The sequence below is a fragment of the Panicum virgatum genome, chromosome 8K, assembly GCF_016808335.1.
Source record: "Panicum virgatum strain AP13 chromosome 8K, P.virgatum_v5, whole genome shotgun sequence".
NCBI lineage: Eukaryota > Viridiplantae > Streptophyta > Magnoliopsida > Poales > Poaceae > Panicum > Panicum virgatum.
This window is the reverse complement of record NC_053143.1, coordinates 27,779,042-27,801,284: the sequence shown is the minus strand read 5'-3', so window position 1 is coordinate 27,801,284 and position 22,243 is coordinate 27,779,042. Positions and strand designations below refer to the sequence as shown.

Here is a 22,243-nt window from a genome sequence, read left to right as displayed (position 1 = left end):
TTCTTCTTCAGACCTTTCTGCCTCCTCTCTCGACTCCATTCCAGAGAGTCGGGAACCAACGCCGGAGTACAACCCGGCGACGGCGTACAAGGTGCTCGCTCCTCTGCATTGGGATGCAGAGGAGTTCGACTTCGGGATCGCCTCCGAAGACGACGAGCCCCAAACTGAAGGCGAAGACCTCCAACTCCTGTTCCAAGAGGAGTTGGAGAGTAGCAGCGAAGAAAACTTCTCCTGGGATGGAGCCGATTCCTCCTCGGAAGAGGAGATCGGCTCCTCCTCCAGCGGCGACGACTCGATGGGAGGAAACCCCTTCCGATTCCTCGGGTCCTCCGAGGAGGACAGCGAAGAAGAGAGCGGCGGTGGCGGCGGCTGTAGCGACGACGCCGAGACCGACGGTGGAAGCAGCGCCTTCGACGGCACCAGTGACAATGACGACGACGACGATAGCGACGGCGGAGATGCGCCGGCTCGAAGCCCCAAGCGCCGTAGGTACTAGGTACCTACGAGCAGTAGATGTAGGTAGTAGAGTAGAAGTAGTATTGTAAAGCCGAAGGAATTTCCCTTTGTCAAATCGGCTTTTCCTGTAAAAAACCAACTTTTAATGAAACTTGTCATCTTTAACTTGTTTGCTCAGATCTTACCCCAAAAAGCCGATGGCATCGAATCGGGCTTTACTAATGTCCAAGAGCCGACGGAATTCAAAATTAGAAGCAACCCGCATAAAAACAGAACACCACTTCCACTCTGAATCCGACTCGAAATAGACACTCCAAATCCGAGCGTAATTCGAGAACCCCGCTCCATAAATTCGAGCAAAGACTCGCAAATCATCCAGAATTCGAATCAGAGCCCGCAGAACAACCAAACCCTAAGTTAGCAGATCTGAACCATTTTGGACTCTGCAGTTCAGACAACGAATTCTGCAATCGATGATGCGGCAATCTGCGGCCTGAAGGTAATATTTAGCCTGCCCCTTTTAACTTTCTTCAGCCCGTTAAGCCTCCAACAAATTAAACTCTGAAATATGACACCACATGTAAATTTCTGAATCTCTGAACTTCAGGTGTCAGACATTCTCCTGCCGCATCCTTTCCATCCAAAATCCTTTTGTCTTGGCCCACGAACTTATGAAAATCCCATGGATTTAATCTCCTGTGAAGCAAACAGGATCCCTTTCGTAAGTCAAAATATTGATTTGAATTCCTGGGCCGACTGCTTAAGAGCCTGGCCCAATCCACCCGAAAGCTGGACTACATGGTACATCAGAGTAGCAAAAGCCTACATGCCCTTATGGCAAGAACTGAACATAGCTGATGCACTCAGTCTATCATTATCTCTCTTGGACAAAGATGAAAACCTTCTGAAGACCATCGGCTATTTCTGGTCCGATGCTCTAAACTGTTTTCTCTTTGGTCATGGACCCATGACCCCTACTCTGCTGGATGTTACCATGATTACTGACCTAGACATTAAGTCCCCTGATCCTGCAGCTCACAGAATGGTAGAAGTCCCCCTTCAAACTTTCATCTAAAACAGAATGCACAAACTGGAGCACTTACATGAACCAGCACATGAAAACGAAAGGTCTAGTAAGCAAAAAGGAACACACAGCCTTTCTAAATCTTTGGTTAGAACATTTCATCTTCTGTGGTCCTTCCTTGGCCCCAACCAAAAATTATCTTACTTTGGCTTACCATCTAGCCCATGGCAATCACACCAGCCTAGGCAATCTTTTCCTCGGAGAAACATACATATGTCTCCACTTAATGACAACTAGCTTGCTCAGCCAAAGGAAACCCAGAACTGGAGGCCCTTGGTGGTTCATTCAGTTATGGGCACAACTCTATTTCCAGCATTAGATCCCAAACTTCCAAAGCTTAGCCAAGAATTCCTTCCCTGACGAGAATGGCAGACCAATTAGATGCACCAGCTACGGCCAAGCCCTATTCAGCCTCCCTGGTAGTAAACTGAACTCAACAGATGCAGCAGAATGATTCAGAATTTTCTACAAAGGCCTAAACCCAACTGCCTTTAGACTGGATAGTTTTGCCGATGACGACAGCACTCGGCATCTGTATTGTTTAATGATCCGACCTGGCTTCCTTCCTGTTGGCATCAGCACTTCCAACAGAATCATTAAACCAGGTTATGAGACTTATCAGCTAGTCGTAGCAGCTCGGCAATTTGGCCTAGGACAAGTCCCTCATTACTTCCATATTCACCACTTGGTGGAGAGCAGAGCCGATCTGCCCGATGGTCTCACCAGCTCAAGATGCTATAGCATGTTTGACCACCTCCACATTCTAATACCAGTCGATCTAACTTTTACTTCCTCGTCAATCGGCTTTAACACTTGGTGGGAGATGTGGAAAACTCATGTATTCAGAAGAGCTTTAGGCCTTCTACTGCAGCAAGTTGATCCTAAATATGCAATCCCCGAGGAAGAGGTACTGAACCTGTGCACTTATTCTTTCCGAGTCCTCTATCAATTTCTTTTTTGGCTAACCTTGCTCACATTTCTTACAGCAACAAGATGGTCCAGAACCTATAGCCAATAACGTGGAACCATTCTACTTTCTTCCATTCGCCCCTGATGTTCTCTTTTGCAAGGGATCGCCGTCGATGAAGAAAGTAATAATGACTGTTCAGCCAGACATACTACAGTCGGCCTCTAAGCGGAGACAATTCTCTGGAGGTGCTGCCCCCCGAGTGCCAACTAAGAAAAGGAAGATCTTCACGAGACGGGTCATCAAGAAGATAGCACAACCTTCTCCAAGTCCATTAGACTCCAACACCAACCAGGTAATCCATCTCTCTGAATTTTCCTGAATGTTCTCCCTTTTTATATGCACATATATTCCGGTTGATTGTAATCCTCTCTCCAGGACACAACTGAACAATTCCTTAGCACCGGAAGCTCATCACAACAGAGAACCGCTGTTCATGAAGTCAAAACCGGAATAACTGAAATCCTCGAACAGCAAGAAGCAACCATCGTCCAAGCAGAAACTCGCAGCGAAGAAACTGCAACAAATGATATGACGATGGAAGCCCAACCCAGAACTCCTGAAGCTCCGATAGAGACGCGTGACAAACAGGCCGACATAGCCGATGCTACTGCCGCTGCCCCAATTGAGCCGATCACACTCGGATCGACCATTGCTTCTTCCTTACAACAGGTGACACTGCAAGAGCTACTTTTAAATCATCCGATAACTGCATTAATGCACTTTGCCCCCACACTAACTTCAATACTTTCACAGGGCTTTGATATTTCAGACTTGCTCTCCTTTGACCTGGCAACAATGGGTCTAACTGCCCTTGGAGCAAAGGTACCAACTCCACAGCAATCGGCTAACCTGGCAGATCAGCTTCAACTCATCAAGGGTCTGCTCTCTGCTCCAATTAGTATTGTAGTTGATGATTCCAGCAAGATAAAAGAAATCCTTGAGCAGATAGAATCCCAAATTCCAGAGTCACTTCGAGTCAAGCTTTGGCCAGCCGGCCATCTTCCTTTCTTTCGGGCAAAGGTGAAAGCAGCACAACAGAGAATACAATTACGACATTCTCAGATCCCTCTGAAAGCTGACATTGCTCAAAAGTGCAAACTGCTCAACCAGAAGAAGGCAACTCTGGATGCCAAAGCCGATATCTCAGCGAGTACAGGGCAACTCAGCCTCCTGGAGAAAGAACTGGCAGAACTCGAAGAACAAGTCCTCACCACACAAAGACTGATCCAAGAGGAGAAAGTCTCGATTGCAAACTCCAAGCAAGAAGCTCAAGAAATAACCGAGCAAATACGGGCAGAGTTTGCAGAGATCAACACCTTGAGTCAACAGATAGTAGCAGGCGATGACAAGGACGACGAAGCAGTCATAGCAAGAGCCGACGCCGTATGCGAAGAAGCCATCCATGCCATAGAAGATTTCTTGAACTAGTAGAACAATTCAGAAAACATTTAATATTGCCTGTTAAACCTGAAACTTGTACTCATTAAAAACATCTTAAGTCGATGGTGACACATCGGCTGCCTTGCATCTCACATAATGTTTTTGCTGGGCAACTCAACATGTTGGCCTCTCTCTCTTTTGTTTTTCTTTCTTTTACTGGCCAACTCAACGTGTGTGTGTGTGTGTGTGTGTATGTATGTATGTATATATATATATATATATATATATATATATATATATATATATATATATATATATATATATATATATATATATATTGGCCAACTCAACGTGTTGGCGTTTTATAATACAGCCAGATGGTTCTCATCGGCTCTTATCACTCGCCCTCCCACATGCTCGGGAAATACTTTTTGAGGTGTTGGCTACTGACTGCCACAGGAAACTTGACACTATCCAATTCCTCAAGCATGTATGCATTTCCAGGCAAAACCTGATCAACTTTGTACGGTCCGTGCCAAGTTGGAGACCACTTGCCATATTTTCTATCTTTAGTTCCCAATGGTAGTACTGCCTCCCAAACTAGGTCTCCAACCTAGAACTCTTTCGACTTGACCTTTTTGTTGTATGCACGAGCAACTTTAGCCTTGTTTTCCTTGATCTTCTCAAGTGACCAAACTCTTAGCTCTGTAAGATCCTCCACATTATCGCCCATCAAGGCTGCATACTCTTCAGCCGATAGATCATTCTGAAACTCAGCACGCCTCGATCCGGCCGTGATTTCCCATGGTAACACAGCATCTTGACTGTAAACCAGATGGTATGGTGACGTCTTGATGGATCCGTGACACAAAATACGATATGCCCACAAAGCCTCTGACAACACCTCATGCCAGCGCCTAGGATATTCATCAATCTTCCTTTTGATCAGCTTGATCAGGCTCTGGTTGGATGCTTCAGCTTGTCCATTAGCCTGGGCATAATATGGGGATGATCTGACCAGCTTGAACCCCGTGTCATCGGCAAACTTTCTAAATTCCTCTAATATAAAGACCGATCCTCCATCGGTCGTGATGGTCTGAGGGATCCCAAAATTATGAATGATGTGTTCTTTAACGAAATTGATCACATCTTTTGATGCCACCGACCTCATGGGTACCGCCTCCACCCATTTTGTGAAATAATCCGTGATAGCTAACACCCATTGGTGACCTTTGCTAGAGGGCGGGTTAATCTGGCCAATCATATCCATGGCCCAACCCCTGAACGGCCATGGCTTAATAATAGGATTCATTACTGATGCCGGTACCATCTGAATTTTGCCGAATCTCTGACATGCCTGACATCCCTTGTAATATTTAAAGCAATCCTCAAGCATGGTAGGCCAGTAATATCCCGATCGCCTAATCAGTCATTTCATCTTATGAGCCGATTGATGAGTGCCGCAGGCTCCTTCATGAACCTCTTGCAAGAGCCGATTCAACTCTGCAGGTCCCAGACATTTAAGCAGCAGTCCTTCCAAGGTCCTGTAGAACATGTCGTCCCCTATCAGAACATACTTCATAGATTTAAGTCTTATCCTTCTGGTTGCCCCTCCGAGCCGAATCCTTCAAATAATTGAAGATATCGGCTCTCCAGTCTCCAGGTTCTAGAAACTGAACCTCCACATCGACCCCATCGGCTGTTTCCTTGTATCCAGAAGCCATCTGTGCCAACTCATTGGCTTTACTGTTTAAAGTCCTTCGTATCCAGTGGAAATTAATGTACCTGAATTGTGACATCAACTCACGGCATTGCATCCATATTGGAAAAAGAGCCTCGCTCTCATATTTATATTCTTCCGTGAGCTGAGAAATCACCAGTTTTGAATCCCCAAATATTTCCACTGTTTCTGCACCAGCTTCCAAGAGTAATTCCATTCCCTTGCGAACGGCCTCATACTCTACTAAATTATTGGTGCATGGAGTAGCCATTCTGTTGGAAAAAGAATATGTCGCCCCACGAGGCGACACCAACAGAATTCCTATGCCGCACCCATCATCAAAAGCCGATCCATCAAAGAACATGGCCTAGACACGTACAAAAAGTGCAGACACGTCAGTGTTGACCCTGTCCGCAATGAGATATGCAATGAGATCCGCCAATGCCTGCCCCTTGACTGTCTTTGCAGGTTGATATCGGATATCGAATTCTGACAATGCAAACATCCATTTTCCTAGTCGGCCTTTCAGAATAAGAGCCGACAACATATGCTTGATGACATCCGATTTGCATATAACGATCGTCTCCACTGAAAGCAAAATATGTCGAAGCTTTGTACATGTAAAGAATAAACAAAGACAAAGCTTTTTGATTTCAGGATACCTAGTCTCGGCGTCCAACATGCGCCTGCTGAGGTAGAAGACAACCCTCTCCTGGTCGTCATGTTTCTGAATCAGGACCGAGGCGATGGAAGTGTCACCCACGGACAAATACACATAGAAAGGCCTGTCCTGCCGTGGAGGAACCAAAACTGGAGGCTTCGACAAGTATTCCATGATTTCGTCGAAAGCTTGCTACTGCTCTGCCCCCCAATGAAATTCATCCTCGGACTTGATCTTCACCAGACCCATGAACGGCTCGATACGCCCAGACAGATTGGAGATAAATCGTCTGACAAAGTTGATTTTGCCGATGAGCTTTTGTAACTCCTTCTTCGTAGTAGGTAGCTCCATTATCTTTACCGCCTCCTGACTCTTCAAGCCGATCTCGATTCCCCGCTCATGCACCAGGAATCCTTAGAACTGACCGGCTGACACGCCAAAGGCACATTTCTTTGGGTTCATTCTGAGCCCAAACTTCCGAGTTCGTTCCAAAACTTTACGCAAATCTTCCAGATGCCCCCCCGGCTGACATGGACTTGACCACGACGTCATCAATTTAGATTTCTACCAGCTTGCCGATGAGATCATGAAAAATGTAATTCATGGCGCGTTGACATGTTGCACCAGCATTTTTCAGTCCAAAGGTCATAACCAAGTATTCGAACAAGCCAACCGCACCTGGTACTCTGAACGCAGTCTTGCTTATGTCTTCCAGGGCCATGAAAATTTGGTTGTAGCCTGTGTTACCGTCCATAAAGCTCAGCATTTTGTGACCGGCAGCGGTGTTGATCAATGTTTCTGCCACGGGCATCGGATATTCGTCCTTTGGCGTTGCTCTGTTGAAGTCTCTGAAATCCACGCAGACTCTCCATCGCCCATCCTTCTTCTGTATAGGGACCACACTAGAGATCCATTCTGCGTACCTGCATGGCATGATGAACCCTGCGTCCAACATCTTTTGCACCTCTTTCTTGACCTCCTCCAGGACTTCAGCCTTCATTTGCCTTGCTCGTTGTTGAAACGGCCGAAATCCTTTCTTAAGCGGGAGCCGATGTTCGATGATACTTCTATCCAGACCAGGCATTTCAGTATAATCCCATGCGAAAGAATCCCGGTATTCCCTCAACAGTGCTATCATCGGCTGACGCAGACTCGGGTCTAGTTTCTTGCTGATAAATGTTGGTCGCGGCTTATCCCCGGGACCAATATCCACTACCTCCTAATCGTCAGCTGATGTAAACCCGTATCCCAACTTACCGTCGCCTGTAAAATCGACTACAGACGCAGGCGACTCGTCATCATCTGCCACGTCGACAGCAAACACGGGGAGATGACAAAAGAAAATTTTCGGCCGATCGTACGGGCCAGCCGTTTCTATATTACTCCTTGAAACTGAATGCTCAGTAACTGATCAGCTACCGGAGCAGGCCATTGTTTGTACATAATGTAAAAATTTTAACTCCAAACATATATTACTTATTTTTTGGGGCCGGTCGCTGGGACCGGCCTCACAAATCTTGCTGGAATCCGTAACTTGCCAAAATGTTTTTACTCTGTGAGGCAAGTGGATAAGACCAGCCTCATCATGTTTTTTGTCGCTTCGATCCGATCACAGTCTTCCAGCGCGATCCCTGAGATCGGCTCTTGCCCTTCCGCGTCCCAGGCGTTCATATCTGCGAGCGAAACCTCGCTGGAGTCATCTGTATGGACCACCTCCACTTCATCGCCATCCCACTGGACCAAACACTGGTGCATCGTGGAAGGAACACAACAGTTGGCGTGAATCCAATCCCTCCCAAGCAGCACTGTGTATGTACTCTTACTGTTGACGATGAAGAACGAGGTTGGGACGGTCTTGCGGCCAACTGTCAACTCCACATTGAGGACGCCCTGCGCCTCTAACGGATGGCCGTTGAAATCATTGAGCATCACGTTGGTCTTGATAAGATCAGCAGCGGAACGACCCAACCGGCGCAGCACTGAGTACGGCATCAGATTGACTGCGGCGCCGATGTCGACCAACATCCTATTCACAGGCTTGCCATTGATGAGGCCCTTGAGATACAATCCCTTCAGGTGTTTGTAGCTTTTCTCCTTGGGCTTTTCGTAGATGATCGGCTGTGGGCCGAGATCCAGCTGCGCGATGGCCAATTCCTCCGATTGGGGCGCCCGAAACTCCGACGGGAGCACGAACACCATGTTCACATCAGCCGATGGCTTGTCATCGGCTCTTGGCTGCTTGGGGCGCCACTCCCTCCTTGGAGGGCGCCTTTCCACCCTTCGCGGGTGCCTGACTTGCTGCGCGAGATCTGGACGCGCTTTCCTCAGCACTTCGAGGTACCTTGCTTCCGCCTCCTAGAGATTGCGTAAGCGCTGCACCCTGCGCTTCTGTGAGCGGCTGAGCCCGTCAGGATACCATCGTGGACGATGATACTTATCTTTCTATTCTAGCTCAAGATCATCCCTGGATGGCCGCCTAACATGGTCGTCGTGACGTGTTCTGGGCCCCAAGCACTGGAACACTGATGTCTCGACTGGCTGGCGTCCCCGAGGCCTGCACTACAAAGCAATCATCTATAGTAGGCAATCGGCTCATGCCGGAATTCCAATAGTACCTGAAGAATGAGCAATGCCAGTGGTCGCGTATAGCCTGGCGCCTCCCCAGCGTCCTCTCTGTGCGGTGCTCATACTCCTCCTCTTCCGATTCATATCGGCGGCGCAACTTGTACTGATACTGGTACTTTTCCAGAAGCCGATTGGAAGCTGGGAGCTGATTGCGGATGTGACGCACTTGTTCTTCAGTAACATGTTGCTGCTCCGGCTCGTCTTCATCCTGGGGCCATTTGCCAGAAGCGGCCTCTTTCCTCTGCTCGTCACGGCGGTGCATGGGTCCTGTCATGTTGATCTGGAATGCCATGTTTCGGCCCTTGGGTCCGAGATCCGACAGCTCCACCATGTTAGCTTGTGGGAATGGTTGACTGTCCACCTTCATCGTGTGCTGGGCCAGAATTAATCGGCCTTGCTCGATAGCCGATTGTATCTGCCGACGTAGCTCCTTGCAGTCATTTGTGGCATGGGTGAACGAGTGGTGCCACTTGCAGTACAGCCTCCCCTGCAGCTCTTGCATCGTTGGCAGCTTGTGATTCTCTGGGAGCTTCAACTGCTTCTCCTTGAGCAGTAAGTCGAATATCTGCTCTGCCTTGGCCACGTCAAAGTCAAAGCCCTTCACAAGCCCCTTCTGTTTGACCCACTTGCACGGGACGGGGTTTGCCCCCCGGATCCACTCTGCCACAGCCACTTCTTGTTCCTCGCCAGAATCATCGGAATCACCTGCTTGGGCCATATTGACATGGCGCTTGAATTTTTCCTGGTACAGATCAGGGTGGTAGTGTTCATACGCCGTGAGCTTCTGCACCATGTGTGCCAGAGAAGTGAATTCCAACTGAAAAGCCAGATCCTTAATCGGCTTAGCGAGCCCCAGAACAGCCAAATTGACTGCTTCCTTCTCTGTGATGCGCGATGAGTAGCATCGGTTCTTGACCTCTCGGAAGCGCTGTACGTACTCTGAGGCACTTTCCCCTCACTTCTGCCTGACTTGGGCGAGGTCAGCAATCCCGGCTTCGGCAGCTTCTGAATGATACTGGGTGTGGAACTGATCTTCCAGCTGCCTCCAAGTCCGGATCAAATCTGGGGGCAGTGATGTATACCATCCAAAAGCTGAACCTGTGAGAGACTGGGAGAAGAAACGGACCCTCAGAGGATCCGATACTGAGATCATCCCAAGCTGCGTTAGGTATCGGCTCACATGCTCGATAGAGCTGGCTCCTTCTGATCCGCTGAATTTGGTGAACTCCGGGAGCCGATACTTGGGTGGCAATGGGATCAAATCGTAATCACTTGGATACGGCTTAGAATAGCCGATTGCCTTTCTCTTGGGCAGGATGCCGAACTGGTCCCTTAGTATTGCACTGACCTGCTCCACACTAAGAACTCCTGGGAACGAGGGCTTAGCGCTCGGCCTGGTAGCGTACTTCGCTAGCCATGCCTGCTTCTCCGCATCTGCTCCTGAAGCTCCAGTACCCACCAGATGTCCCGCACGCGTTGGACTGATACTGTCAGGTATGTACACGCACGTGTAGCCATGTGGGATCTCCTTAGGCGGCTCGTTCGGGAACTGGCCTTCTCCAGGGTCGCCGCCGATCTTGTAGACGACGTAGATCGGCGAACTCTGCGGTCCTGCTGCCGCGAGCGAGTACGTTACTGGCGGCCTGGATTGCAATGCAGTTTCTCGCCTGTGGTTCCCCAGGAGTGGTCCCGATGGGGAGTACTGGTTCTTGACCACCTCTTGGACGACGCGATGTGCCACGCGCTTGAGCTCGTTCACCAGGCTTTCTGAGTGCCGATGAAGAGTGTGAGCCACCATGTAGTTCATCTCCTGGCGCAGGGCTCTGGTGCGCTCTTCTGATGGCACGGACAGATCAATGTTGTCGAGAGCGCCCTCTGGTGAGAACCCCTTCCACCTGATGCCGTGGTTGCGGGTCCTCTCGAAAGAGCCGATGAGATCGGCTTCAAACTGAGCTTTGACCTCATCATATTTTTGCTTGTGTTCCGGAGTCAGCTCTTCATACGTGACAGGTTTGGTGACCGGTGGAACCGGTGCTTGGTCCTGAAGTCCTGCCATCTCTGCGGCGGGCGTTGTTGCTGATGAGGGTCCCACCGGGCGTGCCAGAATGTGTTGTCGGTCAAAACCCACCGGCGAGTAGCGACAGGCAACACGAAGAGCCGGGAGGTCACCGGGGTGCTGGCAAGCACTGCTTCCTCGTCAACGTCCCGCAATTCCAGCACACGCCGCGGCTTCTGAAGACGCAGGGCGTGCCACCTGACCTATACCCGATCAGGAAGGTGCGAACGTGCTTGCAACGATTTGCCTGCATACACAAACACGTGGAAACGTAAGTCCGAGCCATGGCCGGCTCCCCGGGAGGACTCTTGCATCGACTTTAAAGAGCCGATCGAGTCCCGGTGTCAGATTGGATCTGCTTGTATCCGGATATTGATAAATAAAGCAAGTAACTATAAAGCTGCTTCAATTAAATCTAGTTAATCTAATCCACGACGGTAAAAGCCTCACTGCTAGATCAGAATGTCCTACACGTAATTGGGCCTAATGAGCGTAATAAATAACTAAACCTTAACCAGAATAGAGGCCTAAGAACAAGCTAAAGCCGATTCCCGGATCAATTCCCTGTTAAGACTAAGACAAAACATCTAATACGTCACCGGATCATCCAACCCGTTTGCAAGGCCTAACCTAGCAGATATTACGCCAATTCTTAAGTATAAGAACATACCTTAACAGATTAGATTTACTAGATGGAAAAGAAGCAGGGTGTTGTCTCCATGCAACTAATTCTATGCAACGAGAATTAGCGTAAGATTAAAACGTGGCTGCACAGAAACAACATGATATTCGTAGATGGTAAGCAACAAAAGCATAATGGATCTACTAAAAGCCATGGTACGAACATCAAGATAAGTAGTACTACTCGCCATAAAAAACACTTCAGTACGAGTAATACCAAGGTAAAAGCAAGAACAACGCTGCCCTGATTGCGACAGGCGATCAGGGCAGCATGGCACTTACTTGGATGAAACCCTAGAATTAGGGGTGGCGATGCGCCGAGAGTTGTTGATTGCAAAACGTGATGATGTTCTTCCTTTACAAATACCATAGGGTACATATTTATAGTCCGGAGACTTGGGAAACAATCTAAACTAATGTGTCCATATCGGACTCTATCTCTAACTCAATCTGAACTAAATCTAAGGATACATGGCCCACATGGCCCAAATGCTCACGCAGGAGCCGATTCGTAAGCCTTCTTCAATTTCTTCATTAAGCCCAACTCATTCGCGGCCCATTAATTAACCTGTTAAATTATGGCGATAACACCCTCGCAGGAGCCCGGAGGTGCTGGCATGCCTGAAGGCTCGGATTCCTGCTCACGTCGGAGTCGCTGACCTAATAGCTGTTGGCGGTCATTATACACCCATTTTGGTCGCCAACCATTGCCATTAATGAGGGAACTTGAAGTAGTTAGGACATAAAGTTTTATTTAAACTAATGAGTTCCCCGAGTTTTTTGTCCCAACATGTTTTGCAAGGAATACAGGTAATATGGGACACAAATACCATTATTTGGTAAAGTAGCAGTTGAGGCCATACAAATGAAGGTTCATTCAGACGTCACAGTACAATGACACTTGGACATGGTACAAAAGTTTCTCAAATCACATATTTGACAGCACCACATCGAAGAGCTCGTCGAGATGATCAAAATGGACACTTGGATCATCCAATTCGGAGTCCGGACGGAAAAGTTATGCCTCCGGAAAGATCACCGACATGGCCCTGTCAGGCCGGTCGGCCTGGACAAGGCTGGCCGGCCTAGCACCTCCCTCAAAACACTCTCCACACAGTGTCATAGCCTTGGGGACTCACCAATAGTCCCCTAACACATGGGAGGCAAGCCAGAAGTGAAATTAAGACCGAAAGGCCTCATATGTCCCTCCAATGGGCTTCCAAATTGATCAAACTAAGTATCAAGATCCAAACCAACTGGAGAAGGAACATAAAACCATTGATAGACATGTCGATGTAACAGAGGGCTGAGAGGAGCCAACTCCAGGCCGGCCAGCCTAGGGGAGGCCGGCCGGCCTACTAACTGCCACACTTCAAACCAACGCAACCACTACCGACCTCCAGGAGTGATCAGGAGCGTCCACGAAAAGGCGGTGCAGATTTGGCGGAGATCCCAGGCCGACCGGCCTAGGGGAGGCCGGCCAGCCTCACTTTGTCATGCCATGTGCCCATCTTTTGCGGGAGAGCTAAGCAGCCGACCTACTTGCATAAAGTGCACACGCTAGCTTCAGCACCGCCTTGGAAGAGCTATAAAAGGACACCCACACCTCACTTCCAAATCATGGAGAATTGGAGTAAGTCCAAGATGAAGCGTAGTGCTCCACATATCTTTAGAAAATAGGGAGAGAGGCGAGGTGAGAGTCTGGAGAGGAGCTAGAGTGTCGGCCCCTCTCCAACTTTGTGCCTCCAAGGAATGAAGCTTCGGTTCGAGTAATTTCCTTCTTTTTCATCGGTAATATTGTTTTACTCTCCATTACTTGAATACTTGGTCTCTCTAGTTGTGGGATCCCTTGTCTGCGTGGGTAGCAAGTTCTATCCATTTGGGGTATCTTCTTGCCTTAACGTGAGGCAGAACTCAGTGACTTGATAGTGTAGGCGCGGTGCCTAGGCTTGATAGTTACCTTGGGTTGTGTTCCATCCCACGGAACCGCTGTGGTAGACGGCAGGTGGTGACAGCCCTGTCCGTCCTTTGTAGTCCACCACGTCCGGGTGCTTTCATAGCAGTAGTTGCCGACTGCCGTTGGACTCCCTTCTCATCCCTTTCCGAGTCTTTCCCTGAGGCCGCCGAAGCAACTAGATTACAAGTCAAGTATTCTTGTTAGGAGTAGTTAGCAAGACAATGTTATATTACCTCTATCTATCTTATCTGGACATCTTCACTCCCGTCATATCCCCTGGATAAACAAGAGTCACTACTATTACACTTCTCATTCCTCGAGGATTCGATACCCTGGAATACTCCAAGGTGAAAGCTACATCAGTATCTGTACGCTTGCGGATTTATCTGTAAGGCTAAGGACTGCCAACAAGCTTTCTGGCGCCGTTGCTGGGGAACAATAGTTGTACTTGTATCGGTTCAGGTTTATCCTTGTATCATCCACATTTACCATGGACTCATTACCCTTCGTGACTTCTCGGCTCCAAGCCGTAGTAGTCATGGTGAGCATCCATCTTCATGTCATCCCATCCTTACACTAGGCTATGAGATCCCCCTAGTCTTGTAGCCATGGTTCAATTACAATCTTTTTCTGGGCGCAGGGATGAAAATCCCTACACTCACCTATGTGAATTCGAGCAAAACTGCTCTATCATCTCAATACCAGGCATGCACCATGAAACCGTGAAATGGATACTTTTCCCATTCTCTTTGACTGGTCGTGCCAAAGATTGGTACTCCATAACCGTAGGAAGTGTAGAGGGCGATTGGAATGCTCTGAAAGAGAAGTTTTGTCTCCGCTACTACCACTCAAGTAAGATCATTAAACTTCGTATAGAAGCTCTTTGTTTCAAGCAACGAGAGGAAGAATCTCTAGGAGCAGCATGGGCTCGTTATACAGAGCTAATTTCTTCAGGGCCAGACTTGGGTATACCCGAGGCTATGCACTTGCAACATTTTGCATGTGGTCTTAGCACAAATAGTATAACCTTTTTAGACAAGGCCTCCGGGGTGTCCTTCTTGTACAAAACTATAAGCGAAGCCAAAGCCATCCTTGATAGGATCCTCAATGATACCGAGTATACCGAGGTATATGAAGACCCGCCTGAAGAATCTCGAGAGCCTGCTGAAAGAGCAGAACCTTTCATTCCATCTCCAACACCTTGCCCACAAAGGTTGCCGAACTAGACCCTTTCGCCACAGATCCTAAACCCTTCAGCAAAGATCATCGACCTTTCTTCTTTTCCATGTGTTGATGATGATGAATCAACAGTGGATGGTGATGTCTCATCATTACCAAAATAAGAAAGTGATGCTTATGGAGAATCTGAGGTAGTGACTCCCGATCCCGATGAAGAATCCTTGTCTCACACTGATCATGTAAAGGAGGATTCATCATTCCAGAACATGGAGTTCCAATTCTCGGAGGACGAGTTTGAATTTTCTGATGAGGAGTTCAAAGCTCCTATCTCTCCAAGCCCCTCTGAACTCCAAGAATCATATCAATGCCTTGATCCACTTAGTGACTCCAAGGAAACATCTTTTCTTCTTAACCCGGAGCAATCCAAGGACTTCCACATTGAAGGCATTGATACGCCTCATAAATACTATATGCTAGAGCAAGATGTCAAAAATGTCTACTCTATGGATACTCTTGAGGCAGCAAACTCCATGTCGGGTATGGAAGTCAATGATGAGAATGAGAGTTTCTTCTTGAAAGAACCACAAGACACATACTCCTTTGAGGAGACTCCATCTCATCCCGCTATTAGCACACACGCCGAGTCCAGCCATCCCTTGCCCCTCTATCAGAAAAAGTTCAAAAGGGTGGTTGTGGATGATTTTGTCTATCATAAATATTGCAAATCTCGTTGTGGTTTGTTGTGCAAATCTTGCAGCTAGATATCATGACCTTAATCCAAAGACTGGTGATGGAGGGAGCCACAACACCAAGCTAGCTGCAACATCAAGATGAGGATCCCAAGGTCGAGCTTTTGACCATAAACAAGCACTGCCGGGAGGTAACCCGTATTTGTTTTAGTTTTCTAAAAAAAAGATAAAAAAAATAAAAAAATAAAATAATTTTACTTTCCATTAAAATAAAATCGAATAGAGCTTCATGACATAATACTAGGACTCGTTTCCTTCGGGTATTTTTGTCACTAACCTTTCACGCTGGGACTTAAATGACTGAAGAGTTTGCACAATTGGATAAACGACCCACTTCCAGGCTTAAATGTAGAAAGATCAAAGAAAAGTACAACCTTAGGCGCTCAAATTTTCGGCACCAAGTGTCGCAAAATCTGAGCATGGGGAAGGACATAACTTGAATGACTATGTGCTTCCATGATTTCACAAGGGAGCACGACTCTTGGTACCAATGGCAAAGCTCAAGTCGGCAACACTGGTTTGCGCTTCCTTCTCACTCTCCCCACTCGAGGTTATTTCATAATGTCCATATCTTTTGTTGAAGCCTCTTTTGTATGATAAAATTTACCATGTGCCACAAACTTGATCACAACTCCGCATCTCACATGTTGGCAAGCATAAGTTTTATTCCATAACTAGTACTCAATTCTTGTGGGATCATCAATTTAGGACAATCTTGCCTAAGTTGTTGAGAAGTGTGATATAATAAGATTGAAGTATTCCTTTCCTTCTTGATTGAGCATTGCTTGGAGAAGTTTTATTTTGAAAAAGAAAATCAAATCAAAACCCTTAGTCTCACAAATCCTCAGTGGTTCAAAATTCCTACTACGACCAAAATACTTCTCATGATCAAACCTATACATTTGCGGCCTATATCGTTGTGTTTAGTTTTGTCAAAACTTGTGCCCTTATGGAATAGTGACATCTCAATACCGAACATTTCTTCATCTGCTTTTGTACTCATTGCTAGCCTTTCCATGTCTGGATAAGCTAAGTTCCACATTGGATCCTAGTATCCACCATTGCCAGACATTCCTCCATCAATCGAAAACACACATTTTGTTCACATATCCTTGATCTTATCCTACCCACAAATATGGCCTTTCAAAATAATTACTCCAACCATGTCCTACACATATCCCCAAAATCCTTTAGAGAAAGGAGGCATGGAGCTATCGAGTAAAAAAAACTAGCCTACACACAGGCAAAGAAAAGGAAAAGAAAGAGCTCCATAGTTTCAAGACTCCAAATCCCTAAGGGGGATCCATAACAAAAAAAAGAAGGGAGTACCACTCAAGGCCATATTCTTCAAAAGCACAATATATGGTTTCTTCACCACGTTCCATCGTGTTTGTGTTGTATCCCTTTTTTGCTCCCCCATCCTTGATTATCCATCTCCCAATGATCGGAATATGAAGTGTCACAACTTTCACTAGGACCAATTTTTGACTTAACAAAATACACAACATAGGTGAGCCTACATTTCCCCTACCTGAGCTACACATAAACCTATAGATTGTAGGGGAGGTAGGCCAATGGCCTTAGTAAGGAATAAAGTTACCACATGAGCGATTCAAGAGTGCCATATGAGGATCAATTGAGCTAAGGAGTTTATTTTGAAAAAGAAATATATAAAAACTCCAAGCATGGTTGATTAAGAGGAAGGTCATACCTTCAATCGAGTTGTTCCACTTTTCAACCGCCGAAGGCAAGCATCATAGCCACTTCAAACCCCACAGATATGAGAAACATTTTGGAATAATGTTTATGCTAGCTATCTACTTTGAGAAGTAGTGCATCAAAGACTACCTTAAGTTCTTGCTCGGATGCGATACTCTTGATTCTAACCTTTGCTCGGGATGAGCAAAGATCTGAGTGTGGGGTTGGCGGCCATTATACACCCATTTTAGCTGCCAACCATTGCCATTAATGAGGGAACTTGAAGTAGTTAGGACATAAAATTTTATTTAAACTAATGAGTTCCACGAGTTTTGTGTCCCAACATGTTTTGCAAGGAATACAGGTAATATGGGACACAAATACCATTATTTGGTAAAGTAGCAGTTGAGGCCATACAAATGAAGGTTCATTCAGACGTCTCGGTACAATGACACTTGGACATGATATAAAAGTTCCTCAAATCACATATTTGACAGCACCATGTCGAAGAGCTCGTCGAGATGATCAAAATGGACATTTGGATCACCCAATTCGGAGTCCGGATGGAAAAATTATGCCTCCGAGAAGATCACCGACACGGCCCTATCAGGCCAGGCGGCCTGACTTAGGCCGGCCGGCCTAGACAAGGCCGGCCGGCCTGGCACCTCCCTCAAAACACTCTCCACTTAGTGTCATGGCCTTGGAGACTCACCATTAGTCCCCTAACACATGGGAGGCAAGCCAGAAGTGAAATTAAGACCGAAAGGCCTCATATGTCCCTCCAATGGGGCTTCTAAAGTGATCAAACTAAGTATCAAGACCCAAACCAACTGGAGAAGGAACATACAACCATTGATAGACATGTCAATGCAACGGAGGGCTGAGATGAGCCAACTCTAGGCCGGCCGGCCTAGGGGAGGCCAGCCGGGCTACTAACTGCCACGCTTCAAACCGACGCAGCCACTACCGACCTCCAGGAGTGATCAGGAGCGTCCACAAAAAGGCGGTGCAGATTTGGAGGAGATCCTAGGCCGGCCGGCCTCACTATGTCATGCCACGTGCCCATCTTTTGCGTGAGAGCTAAGCAGCCGACCTACTTGCGTAAAGTGCATGCGCTAGCTTCAGCACCGCCTTGGAAGAGCTGTAAAAGGACACCCACACCTCACTTCCAAAGCACGGAGAATTGGAGCAAGTCCAAGGCGAAGCGTAGCACTCCACATATCTTTAGAAAATAGAGAGAGAGGCGAGGTGAGAGTCTAGAGAGGAGCCGGAGTGTCGGCCCCTCTCCAACTTTGTGCCTCCGAGGAATGAAGCTTCGGTTTGAGTAATTTCCTCCTCTTTCATCGGTAATATTGTTTTACTCTCCATTACTTGAATACTTGGTCTCTCTAGTTAAGGGATCCCTTGTCTGCGTGGTAGCAAGTTCTATTCATTTGGGGTTTCTTCTTGTCTTAACGTGAGGTAGAAGTCAGTGACTTGATAGTGTAGGCGCAGTGCCTAGGCTTGATAGTTACCTTGGGTTGTGTTCCACCCCACGAAACCGCTGTGGTAGACGGCAGGTGGTGACAGCACTGTCCGTCTTTTGTAGTCCACCACGTTCGGGTGCTTTCATAGCAGTAGTTGCCAATTGCCATTAGACTCCCTTCTCATTCCTTTCTGAGTCCTTCCCTGAGGCCGCCGAAGCAACTAGAGTACAAGTCAAGTATTCTTGTTAGGAGTAGTTAGCAAGACAACGTTAGATTACCTCTACATATCTTATCTGGACATCTTCACTCCCGTCATATCCCCTGGATAAACAAGAGTCACTACTAGTACACTTTTCGTTCCTCGAGGATTCGATACCCTGGAATACTCTAAGGTGAAAACTACATCGGTATTCGTACGTTTGCGGATTTATCTGTAAGGCTAAGGACTGTGATGTATCTGTAAGGCTAAGGACTGCGATTTATCTGTAAGACGACTGCCAACAATAGCATCAGAAGAACTTGCCAAATGCATGTGTCCCACACACCGGGCGTTAGCGCTACGACATGCAAAGTTTGATAAACCGAAAGCTTGCTTCTAAGTCCGAAGCTTCTCTTTATGCCTTGGGCCCAAGAGCTGGTGGCTCCAGGAAAACGAAGCCCAGCAACGGTTGCCATTAAAGAAAGTTTAATTGCGAGGTGGTAAAATCTTGCAAGCGTTTTTCCGGTGCAGCCATTAGATATTAAAATATTCTTGCAAACCAGTCTCCATCACAAAAATGAAGTGGATGGGTTAGTCAGTGGATTACCTCCGCGAAGCATCAGTTCCTTGGATGAGCATCTCGAGCAGACCGCCAATCTCATTCCCAATGCTAAAAATATATCACTTTAAAAGATGTGAGTGCTCCAACAGACTACCAAATCCATCAACAATACCTAAATATTTTTGGCAATTGCTAAAAACTCATCCAGTGTCCCCTACAGGGGGGTACAGCGTCTCCCCTATCCACGACCGCGGGCCATGGAGGCAGACCCCGCACCATTCTATCCCCGCGTCGCCGCCCTGCCTCCCTCCAGCTCGACGCCGCTGCCCGGCCTTTCTCCTTTGGCTCCTCCCTGCCGCAGCCAAGGACAGCACCCCGTCACCGCCGCGGGAGCTGATGTTCCTCCAGTGCGCTGCGTTCGTCGAGCGCCCCATCCTGCAGCTCGTGGAGGCACCGCAGCTCGCCCTGTCCACAAGGGAGAAGCCATCCCGAACCCTCGTTCTGCCTCCTATGGAGGAACCTCGATGTGCACATCCATATCGGCGCGGCGCAAGGCACACCTGAGCAAGCAGGCGCATGGAGCTTTTGCTGCGCATCTTCCTCACCCTCCTGTGCTACATCCCATGCCGCAGAGTGCGCCAACTAGCGCCCCCACTGCAGCAGGTGATGCTGATAGGGACGATGCCTACCATATGCTCGAGGAAATGCCTCCAAGGTGAGTTGTTAACTTCTTTGCTTGCTGAGTTCTTGGATGGGATTTGTATTGCTTTGCTCTTGATGATACTTGTTAATCATGTCTTTCTCTAGAACAAGAATTAGGGAGTCAGTTCATCTAGCATCTCTGACAATATATATCAGTTGTCAATAACAATGTTGAGAGGCTAGAAATATGAGTTCTTGGTAAGTTCTGTCTAGCCAGGATCTTTGCCACACCCATGCGAATAAGCTTCCTCCTTGAGAAGGATGCAGAGCAATTTGCTGCCATGGCCGGCGTGGAGGTCATACCCAGCAGCCATGGAGGAAAGCTCAGCATGGTTGAGCGCAATTCCCAACACTATGTGCTCAACGATGATGATATTCACTGGGTGCTCTAGGAACTTCTTGCTGCCCTATTCACATCTGCATATATACTGAGTTCGATATGCACTATTTATTTGTTTAAATAAAGAGAATGCTGCAAAGTAGACGTGTCAATCTTGGACCTTCTAGGAATAGTGAGAGGCATAATATTGTTTTCTAGGAACAGGTGCTCTGCTTTATCAAAGACAGGAGAACTAGTTAATCAAGCTTGATTCAGTAAATTACACCGAGCAATACATCTAGTTTACAAGTGGTATTATAATTCCACTCCCTTTCTATGATTCAGTAAATTCGTAGGGGAGTGCATGAAAACCAATGCTTGTAAAATTGTATTGGACTACTATTTCTAGTTTAGAAGTGATAGAATTATTTCTTTGCATTTATAGCTCTCAAGTTTAATGGTGAAGATGATTGGTTAATTTTGTTATAATTCCATATATGCAGTGATCCAATGGCTAGCGGTGGTTCCTTTACGGGTATGCTGAGTGATGATGTTGGTATAGATGATATCTCCTTTTCAATGCCATATGAACAAGAGAGATATGCTCAAAAGGATGCTTTGACATTCCTATACCAACTGCAAAAAAAGCTCGCCAGTCAAGATCATCCAACTACACAACACAAGAAAATGAAACAAGGTGGATGGAGGTTAAAGCAATGGAGGAGCGAAAGGCAACCATTGAGGAGCGGAAGGCAACCATTGAGGAGCGCAAAGTGGCCATTGAAGAGGAAAAACTGAGGATCATGAGCGAGAAGGCGATGAACAAAAAGTTGGAGCAGGAACAAAAGATCATATTCATGGACAGCAGTTGTCTTGATGATGACCAAAAAGCATATGTGAGTGCAGTGCGTGCACAGATATTAACAGCTCGAATTGGCACGTTTGTGGGTGGGACGTCAGGTGGTGTCACCAGGGTTCACCAAACCGGTGGGAACCGGTCCGGTTTGACCGGGTCCGGGCCGGTACCCAACCGGCCAAAATTCAAAATTTAAATTTAAATTCAAAAAATGAAAAATTCCAAAAAATTCCTAAAAATACTTTAAGGTGCGATGAATCTAATGGTGTCAAATTTTCTCAAAAATTCGTTCATTTAGTATAGTTTGCGGGGATTTAAAGTTAAATCAAAAAAGAAAAAGAAAAAAACGGGCCGGCCCATTAAGGCCCATCGGTCAAACCGGTCAAATCGGCTGGTAAACCGGTCGGTAAACCGGTTGCACAGGAGCTTTTGAATTTGAATTCAAACCGGTCAAACCGACCGGTAAACCGGTCAAACCGGCCGGTAAACCGGTCGGAACCGGTTGCACGGGAGCTTTTGAATTTATTTGGATTTAGATTTGAATTCAACCGGTTTCCACCGGTTACCGGTCAAACCGGTCCGGTAAACCGCTACCGGAGGGCGGCGGTTTGACCGGACCGGTCGGTTTGGTTAACCCTGGGTGTCATAGGAAGTTCGCGCTGAGCTTCATGATTTTTGCTGCTGCCTGCTACATGGTTGCCCTGCTGGTTTTTTGGAGAAACCACTTGCAAACCTGTTATTTGGATATTACTATGATGAGATTGAGTGTTCATATATCTCAGATAAACATATATAGTACTGCAGACCCGGTTGAACATTTGTGGCAACTTTATGGACAATAGTTTTGTTCCTATTATATGCTATCTCTTTTCTTTAAGGATATACTACTACCAGATTTGATCAGGACAATACCAGCTTTTCAA

The 22,243-nt window shown here is 47.0% G+C and overlaps 1 protein-coding gene across 1 annotated transcript; it reads left to right on the top strand.

Annotated features, from left to right (window-relative positions):
• The first annotated feature begins 19,627 nt into the window (after positions 1-19,627).
• Positions 19,628-21,397, top strand: LOC120644325. Its single transcript, XM_039920933.1, has 2 exons — positions 19,628-20,158; positions 20,968-21,397. Exons 1-2 carry the CDS (start codon positions 19,701-19,703, stop codon positions 21,260-21,262), a joined length of 753 nt encoding a protein of 250 aa, XP_039776867.1. The 5' UTR covers positions 19,628-19,700; the 3' UTR covers positions 21,263-21,397.
• The last annotated feature ends 846 nt before the right edge of the window (positions 21,398-22,243 follow it).